Here is a 16,203-nt window from a genome sequence, read left to right as displayed (position 1 = left end):
CTCTCCGTACCTTCTGATCAGTAGAGCCCACTTTATTATACAAAGGTCAAGGCATAGGCCAACGCAATTGATTCATCGATATCAGCCAACATTTGCTAAGTTTTACTATGACACTGGCTTTACAATTTCTGAACACATGTAGCTAAAAGCTTTGCTTCTGGGTCACTGACCAGGATCGATAGGCTGATTCTTCCTGAACAGGCATCTGATAGGTAGTCGCCATTGTCCCAGGGAGGCCCTGGATCTATTGGCATCTGGAAGCCGACTTCAGCTTCCAGGAACCCTGAGGCTGCTGGCACCGTAAACAGTTGCAGTTCTTAGTGCATCTGGCTGGTAAAAGCCAGCTCTGGCCATTCCTCTCCCTACCCTAAGCTGAGAACAGCAGATCTGAAGTCTCTACCTGGCTGGACCTGCCTGTCTGGCCACATGGGTGAGTGGTAATGGATGTTTGATGCCACTAGGTATTGTGTTTTGTTTTCTCATCCCAACAACTATGTGGTACCTTGATGAGACCTAAACTCACAACAGAGAGTTTCTGTTTTGGGCTTTCTTGGGGCCAAAGCTCCTCTCGCGCACTGTCCCAGAAGGCCACAGAGCATATTCAATAATCCCCAAGGGAGGAATTTCTTTAAGGTAGCACAGAGAGATTAATGCTCATCAGGCCAGATAACCATTTGTCTAAGCATAAATTCCTTCATAGGAATGTGTGGGAGAGAAGCAGAAGAGAGGTATTAATCAGGTTCTTCATGACTTGGAGAAGGATCCATTTGACCTGATTCATCTCACTCATGAAAATAGGATCCACCTCCCCATCACACACACACTCATGGCCACATGGGAATATTCTTGGATGATAAGATGTTTCATACATGAGATTCCAGGTTCTTTGAGTTTCTCTTCTCCTCACATACAGTATTGGCATCATGTCCCTTTATGGTTCTAGAATAGCCATTAGGGAAGATGTCAGCAATATTTTTTCCTCCAAGTGGACAGTCCTCCTCAAATAGCAAACATAAGTCTGCCCTTTCCATGTTAACAACCCAATGCTACACATACATGTGTTAAAGAAACTGTATGTCAAGTGTATCCTGCACATTTGCCTCATTCATGAGTTCGCGGATCTTCTAAAATGTTCCCCAGTCATAACAGAAGACAATGTTACTGAGTGTTATTGAAACACTACAGCAACCAGAAGAAAGTTCAGGGCAGCAAGTGCTTTTGAACAGTGTCTGGAGTTCCTCGGCATTGTTTGTAACCCCACTCTGGTTTGTCTGTGTATTGGCATGTTGAGGTTTAAATCACTCCATAGGCTACACAAAAACAAAGCATGGTAAAAAAGAATTTTGAAATCATAATAAGAAACACACTCATGTTGGCTGAGTCCACACAATCTAGTGAGATGAAATATCACAATGGTTTTTGTAACTGCTAGGAAGAAAAGATTTCTACCTTTCTAAGGCTCAGTTGCCTACTTGCAAAAACAAACTATCAGGCTAAGGTTCTATTCCTTGATCTAAGTGAGGGTTGCACAGGTATATTCATTTTGTGATAATTTATTAAGCTGTAAGCTTATAATTTATGTACTTTACTATACATTCCATATTTCAATAAAAAAAGTTTTAGGAACAGACTTGATTAACATTAAAGTGTATTTGGATTGCTAAGTAGGAGTGACAGAGGTACAGACAGTATGAGATAGCCTATATAAAGATTAGAGCTGTGGAAATATTACTGAGACAACATTAATTGAGCTTTGTTTAAAAAATCAATCTGTTTTGTTGGTCTGAAAAAAATTTAAGTTAAACATAAACAAAGTTTTTATTTAGTTGCTAAGTATACATGTCAATCCTTCTACCCATAGCAATATTAAAGCAAGGTTATATCATTTGGCTGGGAGATCAGAAGCCTGTGGGACAGTACCCTGCCTGGGGGAGGTGGGCTAAATTTTAGATTAAGCTTAATCTTGTTCCATCCTTGAGTATGTGTAGCTTACTCAATTTGCATAATTCTATTATTTTTTAGAAGGTAAGTGGAGATGAAGGGATATAAAATTTAATACACAAAAATTTGGTTTCCTCTTAAGAAACAAAATAGTCAAACCTGGAGATTAAAATAATGATCACAAGATGAAGTTTGCTAAATTTAGGCTTTCTTTAAAGGGAAAAATTTCATGCATAATCCACAGGAACTAAGAACAAAGAGGGGACAGGTCAACCAGGAAACAAGCCTTCCTCAAATCTAGATCAACCATTTGATGTTTTGAGTTGTTTATGCTCCAATTAAGCCAGCATGTTGTTCAGTTAACCTCCATTTGACCTACAGAAGAAACAAGTTGTTTTTCTGGAGCTAGTCATTAGTTGAACTGTAACCGATATTCCCTTGATGACAAAACTTCATTTAAGTTGAAAAAGGAAAATCAATAAACAGATGACCTGAGGACTAACAAGTAAGGAGCTCTGACCCCATCTATCAACTTTCCCCAAGGCATAGGGAAGGCAGGCTGAGAATCTGGAGCCAGGGAGGCAAACTAGAGCAGAATGCAGGGGAAAGGCCAGACTAGGCCTTATGTGAGCTACCTGGGAGAATGCAATTCCAAATGCCACTCCAGCGATGATTCCCATGTTGGTCTCCATGAAACTGGTCACCAGATCATAACAACCCTGGAAACAGAGACACACCGTCCTCAGAGACACGTTTTACCCAGGCCAGGTCCAACTACCTGCATTTGCAACACTCTTACACATACTCCAACTTTAATTTAGCAAATACGATTGCAACTCTCTAGGAATTCACTAGCATTTTTTTCAAACATTAAAACAAAATTAACAAAAATTTCAAACATACAAAAAAAGTACAGAAAAAAGTACTGCAATGAACCCCCATCCATGTGCCCATCCCCCTCACATCCCAACATATAACCAATTTTGTTTTATCTCAATCTCTCCAATTCCCATCCCTTGCTTGGATTATTTTAAAACAAATCCCAGAAGTAGAATTTCATCCACAAATACTTCAGCAGTAGGATTAAATTTAGCAAATAATCTGTAAAATCTATGAAATAAACACCACAGAGTTACAGAGGTCAATGTGAGCAGATGAAAAGGCATCCCACATTCTTGAACAGGAAACCTCAGCATTATAAACATAGTTACTAGCATTTTAACAATGAATGATAAAATCTTGGATAAACAAAATGAAATCATCTGGCTAGAGGGAGGTGTTTGGATACCTGCCAACTTTATGGAGTTTTAGGATTCTTCCTAAGGAGACTTAAGATTTCTTTAATAGGAAAAAACTTATGTTCTAGAGTCATCTCCTCCAAAAATTTACTATGTGGCCTTGAACAAGTCACTTCCCCTTTCTGGATGGCAATAGTTTTATCTATAAAATAAAGCGAATTTCTCTTGAACATATAAAATCTTTAAATGTTGTGATTTAAACCAACAATTATCACCAACTTCAATGTTAGTTTAAAACTGATTAATTTCCATTCTGTAAAATGAATGGTGTGGTTGGAGTTTAACAATGTTGCTGAACAAGTTTTTTTGTTGCTGTTATTCTGGATTACATTTTGTCGACATAATCCAGGAACAAAACACTAAATTTTGTGGATCACCCATAATGTAAAGGCAGAAAATGACTCTTCCTGTTAAATTCCTGACTTTTAGGTCAAACAGAAGTGAGGGAGCGCGCACGTGCGTGCGTGCGTGCGTGCGTGCGTGCGTGCGTGTGTGCGTGTGTGTGTGTGTGTGTGAGAGTGAGTGAGTATATTTATTTGGAACTGGCCAAATCCACCTAGAGTCTTGAACTGACTTATTTGGCTAGAAAGGCATAGTCTTTTTCCAGTTTTCTGAAAAACGGCTTCAACTTGAATGTATAAAATCTGTGAAAAGTAAGGACATTAATTTTATAAACAGGGTTAAGATGGTTCTTGTTTATCAAGAAAGGCACACTAAGTTGTCATAACATCTGAAGAACAACAACCAAAAAAACCTAACCATGTTTCTCATTATTATATTAAAAATTTAACAATTCTCATAGCTAGTGAAAATTCTGCCAATGCTGTATCTTCTAAGTGATATTTTTTATATTCACAGTCTGTTTGCAGAGAAAAATGTGCATTACCTTACGAGCAGTGCTTTGCCACCTGTTTTCAACGCAATTGAAAAATTATACTCCTTGGTGATCTGATGCAAATTTGAAAGGCAGAGTGGGGTGGGAAAGGAAATATATTATTGCTTATGGGGAGTTCTGAAATTTGATTCTCTATAGTAGAAGCTTGCTAATTTCACTTTTTATTAGTGAAACTATATATCACACTATTTTTCAAAAGGTAGTACAAGGGAGAAGAGTTTGGGTTAGGAAGAAGACAAAGCGGGAAGAGAAGTGGATATTCTAACACTTTCCCAAATGGTAGTAGCTAAGCCTGTTTTGTCATGCTGTGCTGTCCATCATTACTGTAACTTCTCACAGTAATGATCTGGGGGAGGAATGAGGTACAGACCAGCACCGGTATTAGGTCAGCTCAAGATATGGAAACGCAAATCCACCTAACCATTCAACTCAGAAAGAAGCAAGGTGGGCTGTTTTCTTACTCTGCGAAAACAGTTTAGCATAGATTTCTTTTCTGTGAGTTTCACTTCCACACCTAAGCTGAATATTTTTCTACTCCATTTTAGGAGATTTTAGAGTCAGTCACATTATTGTTGACAAGGCCACTCCAGCCAGCAAGAAAAACCACGAAAAAAAAAAAAAGAGAGAGAGAGAAAAAAAACTGTGGCAAAATAGTTCTCTTTAAATCTTGCTCCTCAGTGTGTGGTTCTTAAATGAGCAGCATCACGTCACCTGGGAGCCTGTTAGAACTGTCGAATTAAAGGCTCCTCCCCCGCCAGACCTCCTGGAGCAGAATCTGCCAAATCCCTGGGTTATTCATTTTTAATATGAATTTTTAATGAATTTTAACAATATCTCCAGATGCTTCACATGCCCATTAAAGCTTGAGAAGCACTCTTCTATTAAAAAAGTTCCCTCACTATTTTTTACTCCAAATAAAAGCAAATTAATGAATCATATCTGTTATAGGATTACTTGAAATGGGAAGATGAAAGTGATTTATCTTTTTTGTTATTTAAACAATATGAGGGTTTCCTCCCAAAGTTCATGAAAAAATAATAACGGATCTTTCAGTCAGCTTTCTGAAGTACCCTTATACAAGACAAATGGTGAAATAAATGCTTTCCATCTCTGGATTTTTCTCTATCATTCATCATGTAAACCTAAAAGCCCATTTTCCAGGTCTCACCATAGATCCGCTGCAAGAACTGCTTTGATACTATAGCCACAGGCCATGTATGCATTCAACCTTAAGGTCTCCTCTAAACCATGATCTTATCTACCCACAACAATCTCTCTCAATTTCCTATGAAAACTTGGTTGTCAGATGTGAGATAAATCTACAGAGACCTGCTAAGTATCCTAGGAAACAGCCGAAAACAGAACATTTAATTTGCTCACCCTCTCAACATGTCTAAATCAACAGTCACCACTGAAAAAAACATCCGCAAGTGACAGACTTTAACTATTAGGAGTAGGCTTCTCTGTACCTGCCAACCAGAATAACTCTCTCTCTTTCCCTTGCTCTTACAAACTGTCAAAGAATTCTGATGGAGTAGGGGCTCAGCCAATGCTATTAGCCAACCAGACCTGAAGACATTTCATCATTCTGCTAGCCAAACCAAAATAAACCTGTCCCACAGACCGAACAATAAATATTCGGTTTAAGTGTTCACACCTCCCTCCTGCTCTCTCCCAGTTATCTGTGCAAGGTAGGTTCCAGGCTTCCAGGTAAGAGCCAAGAATCATCTTTTTGTGCTATCAGAGTGCAGGGTTCAAGACACCAAAAAATCTACAGGGATGATCCATTTATTCTAAATCACAGGATTGCATATAACTAGAATGCAGCAGTAGTTAAGGCTCACGGGGGAAGGAGTCAGTAGGGAGGCAGGGCTAACATTTAGGGGCATCTACTATTACTATCTCCACCCCATCCCAATCTCCCACCTTCTATAAATGAGGTGTCTGAGACTCAGACAGGGGAAACAATTTGTCTCAGAGGTTCATGTGAGCATTAAATGAGAATGTCTAATGAAACTTAGTAAACTAACTTCTGTTTTCATTCACTTTTTCTCCTCTGAGGGAGCCAGGTTGGAGAGTATAAAGGAAGTGAGAGAGAAGTTAAGCACCTCTTCCAAGTACCTGAGGTGCCCAGGGAAATATAAAATAGGATTGTAGCAGGGAGGCAAGGAGTAAGGTCAATGTGTAGGTTATCAATGAAATGAAAAAATGCTACCTTATCTTTCTTTCTGGAAATAATTGTAAGGATTATAGATGCAGTATAGGATATGTCTCTAAACTTGCCTTTAGATATTAACAAAACATTTTCCCTACAAGGATCTGCTGCATCATTTCTAATAACAGGCAATATGATATAGTAGAAGACAAACTTTACCATCATCATCGTTACATTTACATTACAGTTAACATCATTATAGTTAACATTTATCACATCCTTAGTCTGTGCCAGGCACAGTGCTTTAGATACTTTATATCATTCAATCCTCATATCAACCCTAATGGGCAAGAACTAGTATTATCCCCATTTTACAGATGGGAGAAGCAAGACTGAGAAAGGTCAAGTAACTTGATCAAGACCACACAATCAGCAAGTGGATGAGCCAGAATTTAAACTGGAGTCTGACTCCAGAACCTGTACTCTTGACTTCTGGATCCTCATCTTTAACAAAAGAGGAAAAAGTTTTGATTTAAAAAAAAAAAAAAAAAAAAAAAAGACTTCCACCAAATTTGAAGGGTGCTGCTTTTACGAATGACCTCCTGAAGCTTTGTTATGCCAAATATCTCACCTGCCATAGAGCATGTCTTGCCTTCCATAAATTGGAGCATCCAGCACATGCCAGGTATGCTTGGCACTTCATAAAATGGCAGCATAATGATACAAATGAGTGCTCAATGGGGATGTCCATAAAGAAGCCAGCAGTCACCTTATTAACTAATAAGAAGTGAAGGAGGGGCCGGCCCCGTGGCTCACTCGGGAGAGTGCGGTGCTGGTAGCACCAAGGCCGCGGGTTCGGATCCTATATAGGGATGGCCAGCGTGCTCACTGGCTGAGCGTGGTGCAGACCACACCGTGCCGAGGGTTGTGATCCCCTTACCAGTCAGGAAAAAAAAAAAAAAAAAGTGAAGGAGGCTGCAAAGTTTGGGTTCATAAGAAAATTCCAGTAGGGACAGATGGACTCTTAGCTAAGACAAGAAGCTGTCAGTACTGAATTTTACTGAACTACATCAATAACAAAGTAGTAAGCCTAGAATGACAAAATAAGCTTCCATAATGGCAACAAGGTCTTGCAGCATTTATGCTACAAGTACCAACATTAAATAGGCAAAATACAGATACCACCTCATAACATTCTAATCTTGAGAGAATGACCATCTTCTCTCTATGAATTTGATTCAGTAGTTGGCCCAGACCACATAGAATTTTGAAGACATCAGAAGAATAAAATTTTACTTTAGAATGAAAAGAAAATTTACCCCATGGCTGAATAACCACAGGTAAACAATAGGAGGTTTTCCCCCTCCCTTTTGTTTTACCAATACATATTTTATATATGGCATTTTTCTAAACATTTAAAAGTGCTGACAGCCTTCACATGCAGTCGTGTCATCTCTTCATCGTATTCTCTGTAAGGTGGAGTACAGAGAATTGATTTTCCTTTTTTTCTGACTACAAAAACTTCGTTTCCCTCATTTCCACTACACTCTAACTTTCAAATTTCTTTTAGTCATCTTTTTCCTCCCCCCTCTAATTTCTTCAGGAGTCAGAATGTCGACAGTGATTTAATTTCTTTTCCTATGGCAGTGAACTCCCTAAAATAAAGGACATCCTCCTAGAAGAAGCAGATGCTGTCTGTCAACCCCACTCCCCTCTTCCTTCCAGAAGCTGGCACCCAGCTGTGAATAATTTCACGTTTAGACGGTATATTATGCAGAAGAAAAACACCCAGAAAGAAGAAAGCCAACGTTCTCTGACATAAGCATCAGGGTTAACAGTAAGCATTTGCTAAGCCTTCATAACTGTGCCTGGTAGATTCTTGCTGTGGGAGAGGAATGAGAGGCTGATCTAAGTTACAGCTTCCTCTTTTGGGAGTGAACAGGCCCAAGTGCCTCTCCCAGGCAATCCATGATCACAAAGGAAAATTCTCGACTTCCTGCTGTAGTACCATTTCTAATCTACTTGTCATAATTTCACAGAAACACAAAAGCCTTTCCAAACATTCACCACTGGTCCCATCAGGGCTGAGAAGAAGCAGGTACCTTCTGGTTAACTTTGGTGGCAGCCACGGTCAGATTGTGTAGATCCTGGGAGTTACAGTCAGTTTCGTTCATGCAGCAACTGGGGGGGATGCCATGCTCCAGGAAGTAGGGGCTGGTGCTCCAGTTGGTGTAGTTCTGCACGCCACAGCAGCTCAGCTATTAACAGAGAAAGGAAAAGAATCAAAGAGTGACGGATCAAAGACATTGTGGTCTCCTCAGTCACTGCCGTGCAACTTTTAAAAGAGAAACACAGGCCAGGCTCCTAAGACATCATGCACAGCTTCGCTGAGTAAAGATGAACTGAAGCTCCACTAACAATTATACTCACTTCGATGGTCATTTGGAGTCAGAGAAGGAAGTGAGTCCTAGATTATATATCGTGTTGGCCTTCTTACCACCTCCACCAAGCAAAGTGGTGCTTCTCTGTCCTGTCTCAGCGTCAAAATCACCTATGTGAGTCGGGTACTGTTAAAGATGTGTGCATCACGTAAATCAGGATTGCTGATGGGGGAGCAGAGGCAAACATGGCTTTAAAAAGGTCTCCACTAGATCTATACTAATAAGTAAATAGTTTTTTTAAAAAAAGACACATAGAGGAAGAGAGAGAGTTGGTGTTAGTAAACTACAGCCCTTCAGTTGCCTGTTTTTGTAAATAAACTTTATTGGGACATAGCCATGCCTATTCGTTTATATATTGTCTGTTGCTGCTTTTGTGCTACAGTGACAGACAAAAAAAACACAAAACGAAACAAAACAAAGTCAAAAACCTCCCCAGGTGATCCTGATGGGCAGTCAGGCTTGAGCACCAGCAACCACCACACTGAGTACCTCCGGGCAGGAAACCTCTCTTCCATTTCCCTCATATCTTCTGCAAAGCACCAGGCAGCCCAGGCCATTCGCATCCCTAACAGATCCTCCGTTTCTTCTAGGTTTACTCTCCACCCCCACAACACTGCCTTAGCCAGGGAACGCAGCTCACCCAAGCTCTCTGTCCAGCCTGAAGACACTGATTCCAGAAAGCCAGCCTTTGGGAGCCAACTCTAAGTAAGGGTGTAAAATGCCCACTGCCTAACTCCTTTCCAGGCGTTCAGATCTTGAAGGCAAATGAGCTGTCCGTGGCACCTTCCCAACCCTTATCGATGCAAGGCTCCTCCTTGACACTAATTACCTGGATAACTGCAGCTTGGACAAGTACTGGTTGTCTACTCTTGGAAATGGAACTGAACCAAGAGTTGAAGAAGAGGAATCAACAGCAAATGCTACTAGCCCAACCTACTACCAGCCCACAAGTCTAAGCAGAGACCTCACGGGCAGCTCCCTATCGATCTCCTTAGAGATCTCCCTGAAACTTACACTGCGCTGAACGTGGTCCACTGCCCGGCTCCTCTCATCATTGCCATTGTAATTCTGCATGGCCTCCGTGTAAGTCCTCAGGAAGGTGTCCTTGATCTGTGGAAGACAAGGAACGATGTGGTTTCAGTCCACTGCAGCCCAAACGGACTCAGATTAATATCAACTTCTACCCCAAGATAGACGTCTTCCGAAAGTCTCTGAATAGATGTAGGCTGGGGGGAAGGGGAGGGCCCCATTTTCTGAAACAATAGAGCTCAGAAAATTCACCAATGGTTTATTATCTCAGGAATAAAAATTGTTCCCCTCGCTCCCAATCCTGAGGAAGCCTGGCCTGTTAAATGACCCACAAGAGTGGCTAACTGGTTTCTGGAAGGGCTGTGATGCTGAGCTGCCAAACCTCAGGCATGTGTTTTCTAGTTATTTTCTATGAATTGATTAGTTCCCATCTTTTTTCTGTAACTTTATCTGCCCTTGTGAAGAAGAATGATAAAGCACAGGCCATGGGGGAGGGACAGACAGACTGATGTTTTGGCCAAAAAATGGATCCCTATTCTACCATATGGGATTGGGGCAAAACCAACTTTCACTTACCTACCTTTACTAAGGAAAAAAAAGGGGGGAGGGGGGCTAAAGGACAAGAATTTGTTGTTGTCGTTAATAAAGGGTTAACAAACCCTTCCTCCTTCTTTGTGAATGCACTTGACCTTGGGGTAATGTGATATTGTGAAATACATATTTAGTCTCCCTCCCTTTTTCCTGGTATACAATTCCTAAAATCCATGGAATCTCCAAAGTGATAAGTGTCTTCTACTGTATCGTAATGAGATGACTGGTGGCTGGGGCCCCTTGATAGCTTCAAGATGGGGGCTGGTCACTGGAAAGATCGAGGCATGATTACAGGGTTGAGACATTCAGCTGCACCCCCTAACCTCCAGGGAGGGAAGAGGGGCTGAAAGTTAAGTTGATTGCCAATGGCCAGTGATTTAATCAATCATGCCTAAGTAATAAAGCCTCCATAAAAAGCCCCGAAGCACTGGGTTCAGAGAGCTTCCAGACAGCTGAACACATGGAGGTGCGAGGAGGGTGGCGTGCCCAGAGAGAGCATGGAAGCTCTGTGCCCCTTTCCCCACACCTCACCCTATGCATCTCTATATCTGTATGCTTTGTAATATCCTCTACAACAAACCAGTAGACATAAGTAAAGTTTTCCCCAAGTCCCATGAGTCCCTCTAGCAAATCAACTGAACCCAACGTGGGAGTCATAGGAACCCTGATTTATAGCTGGTTGGTAAGAAGCACAGGTAAAACAAGCTGGACTTGTGATTGGTATCAGAAGTGGGAGGCAGTCTTGTAGATTGAGTCCTCAACCTGTGTGATCTGACGCTACCTCCAGATACAGTATCATAATTTAACTGAATTAGAAGACACCCACCTGGTGTCCGCTGCAGAATTGCTTGCTTGCTTGCTGGTGGGAGAAATGCCCGCATCTGGTGTCAGAAACATGTCGTGAGAGTATAGTGGGAGAAATTGAGTTTGTTTGTATGTTTTTTGACTCAGGTAACTTTCAAACTGTGTTCCCATGGAAACCTGATGAAGGTGGAGTGTCAGATGTATTACCAGGCAACCTGGCTTATGGTAAAAGTGACCCGATTGGAGAAATGCCTCCAAATTGGAAGGACAGCAAATGACGGTTAAGGACCTGGTGGGAAGCTTAGGGCTAAGTGTGGTGACTCTCTTAACTAAGCATATTCCTTTCTGAAATACTGGAAGCTGTGTCCATAGGAGAGTTACAAGAGATAAAGAGATACTAGGTGCAGGAAGTTTTTAAGCCAAGGTGGCTACACACCCAGCTGTGTCCTCTCATTTCACTGCCCCAGGGTTGTCTCTTGGGGCAGGGGGCTGGCTGTACATAGAATAGGCCCCAGACCACTTTGAGAACTCATGCTGAAGAAACAAGACCACTGCTGCCCTGCAGGCAAGCTGTGCTTCCTTTCCAATATCATTCTGAGTAAATGGTGCTAAATGTGATCTATTGTCATCATGTGAGTTCGACTGTCTAACCAAACTCAAGACCAGTCCTGGTGGTCAGAGTGGCATTGTACTCCCTGCCCACTGAACCCCTATGTGCTTCAGATAAAGAGATCAGGTAGATGAGGATTTCCAGGCCCTAGGGAGCAGGAATCATTAAGAGAAAAACCCCTCTGCGGAGCACAGTCCCAGCAGCACACAAGAGGACAGTGGGCAAGGGCTCCGGCGGGAGCAAGCCAGGCCGCTCCTGGTGTTCACACACGTACGTGGGGCACCTATTAGGGCTGTCAAGACCAGGACTTGATCAGGTTTTACCTAGCCTGAGAGTAAGAATGGGGACTCTAATTCCAGATGTGGTATCCATATGAAATGGGTTCTGAAAGTTAGCTTTGGCATCTGGGATGCCGCCTCCAATACAGAGAAAAACCAGGACAATAGGGAAGGGAGCAGAGAGGACATAAGGCAAGCTCACTGAGAACTGAACTTGGCCAAGCACAATAGCAGGGCCTGGGAAGGGACGATGCCAGACTTTCAAGAGGCATAGTAGCACTCCACCTCAATGTGCTTTCCCCCTATAGCTTACCGGGTTTTTTCCTTTCTAATACATACATATCTACTTCTGGCTTTACTGCTATTTACAGGGTACAATAATAGATTTACAAGGCAGCATGACAATTAGTTCGGCTTGCCTTTGCAGTCTCGGAAATCTTGTTATACAGATACACACCATGCCTTTTTGAAGCAGCTATTTTTAAAGGAATATTTAATCTATATCAAAGGTCGGTGTTCTAAAACAGGGTTGAGAATCATTTTATGCAATAGCTACATAGAGAAATAGAGTAAGAATCAACAATGAAGGTTTTGAGTTTGGCAAAATTCCTGCTTTTAGAATTTCATTGAAATTTCAGGTTATATTACATGACATTTGGAATATAGTAACTCCACTGGAGAAACCAGCTAGCCTATATGCACCCTTTACACATTTCAAGAGGTTTCAAAAATCCTCCTCTCAAAGACCCTTTAGGGTTGACTGGTCAGCTCAGTTGGTTAGAGCAAGGTGCTGATAACACCAAGGTCCAGGGTTCCATCCCTGTATTAGCCAGCTGCCAACACACAAACAAAAAACAAAGACCCCTTTACCGAGTTCTCCACCTTGTATATACTCACCTCATGACGAAACACAAACCCCGAAATGCCAGCTACGAGCTCAGCCAGGAACACCAGCGACAGAAACATGGCATACTGAAAATCAAGTGGACAAGGATAAATTTAGACATGTCAGGATTAAAAAGACAGCTTCTTCAGGGAAGGTCGCCTCCTGTCAGGGGAGATTACACATGTCCTCGCACTCCTGAGACAAAGTTTAGAAAAAGTTAAAAAATTCGCTTCTTCAGATTTACCCACATGAGCCTCAATACAGGGATGTGTCTGTTTAATACACACGTTGCGGAGAGATCATCAAGAGACTAGCATCGTGCATGTGAGCTTGGCTCGAACAGGAGAAACCTGGGAGGGCTTTTCACAACTAAGGTATGCACTATTTTCAACATTAGAATCTTTGAGATAGAGAAAAAAAATCTGCTCTGGAGGTCACAGGACACCGTCTGTCCTCTCTGGGAGCCCTTTCTACCACCTTCCTCAGAATGGTCATACAGCATCCGCGTGCCTACACCCCATAGCCCATGCCTACACCCCATAGCCCATTTCATTTTGAAACTATTCTGATTATTGGAACACCTTCCTTTCCCTTGGCTACAAGTCTGCCTACTTCTAACTTCCACTCACTGGTGTCGCTTCTGCTTTTAGGAGATGTAAGAACCAGCACAACCTCTCTTCTCTACACTAGCCCTTAACACGTGTGAACACCGCCAGGATGTGAACCTGCTGCTTCTCTTCATTCAGCCAAACTCCCCTAGTTTCTTCCAGTTTCTCATAGGAAATGGTTACAAAACCGCTTCATTTGGGATTGTGCCCCTCCCATCTGAACCCAAATACCAGAATGTTCATGGGAGGACATTCATCTTCAGTATAGTGGCCATTCCTGAACACAGTACTGTCAGCAGCTTCCTGTGGGGCTGCTTGCCTCTCTTGTTCTGGACACTGCATGGAGTTTATATCCTTTAAAAAAGCACATAGGGCTACACGACTAATGATGTTTGCAAACAGCTATACCCACAGTGCTTCTCATCTCACGCTGCCTGTACTTCCCAAGTTGATTGATGCTGTGTGTGTGTCCATGCGTGTGTGCACACGTGTGCATGCACATGCGCATGCCTGGTGCATGTCTAAGTTCAGAGATATTACATGGTACTTATGAGATATTAAGGATTTTCATTTTTGTGACTTTGAAAGGCACATAAAAAGAATGAGAATTGATTCCTTACCTGTAAGGCATATGTCTTACAAACTGCTTCTTTTCATCTCAAAATGAAAAACATTTCTGAATGTTTGCAATGGCCCTAAATGATGCCATGGAATTTGGATAGACTGCACATGGTTACATTACTTACCTATCAATTGTACATATATTTTATAAAGTATGCATTTGTGCACAGAATCAATTATTTTTCTCAACTGATAGCACATACAAGAGTACTTCAAAAAATTCATGGAAAAATAGAATTAAAAGATAATATGAATCTTTCCATGTACTTTTTGAAGTACCCTTGTATGTTAAAAGAAGGAAATACTGGCTCAAAATACCAATTTCTTTCTAAATACTAACAAAATTATCTACAAACAAAGCATAGCCACTAAAATATTAAACATGCAGTTATGAGTAGAATGCCCCATGTACATGACTTCCCTCAACTTCACACAAAATATAATTAAAAGCACACTTTTCTCTGGGGAGAGTTTCATATCAGGCCTAGACTCCACTGCAAAGTCATGTGGGAAAGTAACTGTCAGGTGGCAGGTGGGAGAAAGGACATTTGTTTCTGTGGTCAGAAATCCTCCTAGAGGAGCTCCAGTGGCGCAATCGGTTAGCGCGCGGTACTTATACAGAAATCCTCCTAGGTTTGAGTCCTAGCCTTGTTATGGCCTCTTAGGAAAGAGGCAGCCTCTCTGGTCCTCCATAAAGTAGAAATAGCTATTTGCAGTTGTTTTGCAATTAATGAGGTTAAATGAGGACCATAAAATTCTAGACTGACAATCAAGTGACTTCTGCTATCGTCAGCCAGATCAGCAATTTTCTGTCACTGGCATGTCCTTTGCCTCCAGAGCTTTCAGAGAGCAGTTGCTTCACCTACAGAAAGCCTTGTCCAAATGCCTTTTGGTAAGAGTTTATACTAAATACAGGTGGCAGGGGTTAGAGTTTTTTCCAGATAACAACAATGGAATAGAAACAGTGCTGGCTTAGATAAGAGATATACACGGGTTCAAATCCCAGCCTTCTGGGCTGGCTGGTTAGCTCAGTTGGTTGGAGCACAGCCTTACAACCCCAATATCAGGGGTTCTTATCCCCATACCAGCCAGTCATAAAAACAAACAAAAAGAAAAAGAAAAAAGAAAGAAAGAAAGAAAAAAAACGTAAAAAATAATAAAAATAATACAAAAAAATCTCAAAAAACAAAAATAAATCCCAGCCTTCCACATTTTAGTGGCTTAAACTTGGGCAGGTTATCTAACCTCCAAGTCCCTGTTATATAACACAAACATACAACCTCCACTTCACGGTGGTGGTAAGGAATAAGTAAAACATAATATGCACCCAGTACAGCATGTAGTGCAAAAAAGAACTAAACGATATTTTAAAAGACTAAAATTAAGCCAAAATCCCCCAAAACTCCTCTACTCCTCAAAAGGCTCCCCTGCCAGTGAACTCTTGAGCATTAGGAGAAGAAAATTATAGTGTGATGTGAAACCACCTCCAGAAGAGGCCAGAGATAACTGTTCCATCATTTACACATACATCCTATTTTTGATCTTAAGCAAATTTAGAGTTAAAACAGGAAAATATCCCCTCTTCCACCCACCTTCAGTCATAGTACTTGTGCTGGAAGAAACCTTGTGATTTAGTCCTGCTGTGGATTGATTGAATTGTGTCCCTAAAATTTGTATATTAGAAGCTTAATCCCCACTTTAACTGTTGAGGGTGGGAAATCCTATTACGGTAATTGAAAGGTGGAGGCTTGAAGAGGTGATTAGATTGTAGAACCACGCTATAGTGAATGGATTAATAATCGTAGTTAGGGGCATGGTTCTGAGGGCTTTATAAGAAGAGCATATGAGAGGTTAGTCTCTCTCTGCTGTGCCATTTTCTGCCATGAGAGACCCCTGCATTGCTGTAAAGCCACCACCAAAGAAGACTCACCAGATGTATTCCTTGGACTTTGGACTTCCTAGCCTCTGAAACTGTAAGCAATAAGTTTTGTTTTCTTATAGATCACCCAGTTCTGTGTACTTTGTTATTAGCAACAGAAACGGACT

At 41.4% G+C, this 16,203-nt stretch overlaps 1 protein-coding gene across 1 annotated transcript in view; it reads right to left on the bottom strand.

Moving 5' to 3' along the window:
- Window positions 1-16,203, bottom strand: part of TSPAN7 (tetraspanin 7) — a 123,889-nt gene that overhangs the window by 4,510 nt on the left and 103,176 nt on the right. Inside the window, exons 3-6 of the mRNA XM_063083540.1 lie at window positions 12,940-13,014; window positions 9,745-9,840; window positions 8,392-8,547; window positions 2,577-2,660 (exon numbers count right to left, since the gene is read on the bottom strand). Of these exons, the coding sequence (XP_062939610.1) occupies window positions 2,577-2,660; window positions 8,392-8,547; window positions 9,745-9,840; window positions 12,940-13,014 (411 nt within the window). The remainder of the gene's footprint in view (window positions 1-2,576; window positions 2,661-8,391; window positions 8,548-9,744; window positions 9,841-12,939; window positions 13,015-16,203) is intronic.

The sequence above is a fragment of the Cynocephalus volans genome, chromosome X (assembly GCF_027409185.1).
Source record: "Cynocephalus volans isolate mCynVol1 chromosome X, mCynVol1.pri, whole genome shotgun sequence".
NCBI lineage: Eukaryota > Metazoa > Chordata > Mammalia > Dermoptera > Cynocephalidae > Cynocephalus > Cynocephalus volans.
This window is presented reverse-complemented; position numbering and strand designations above follow the sequence as displayed.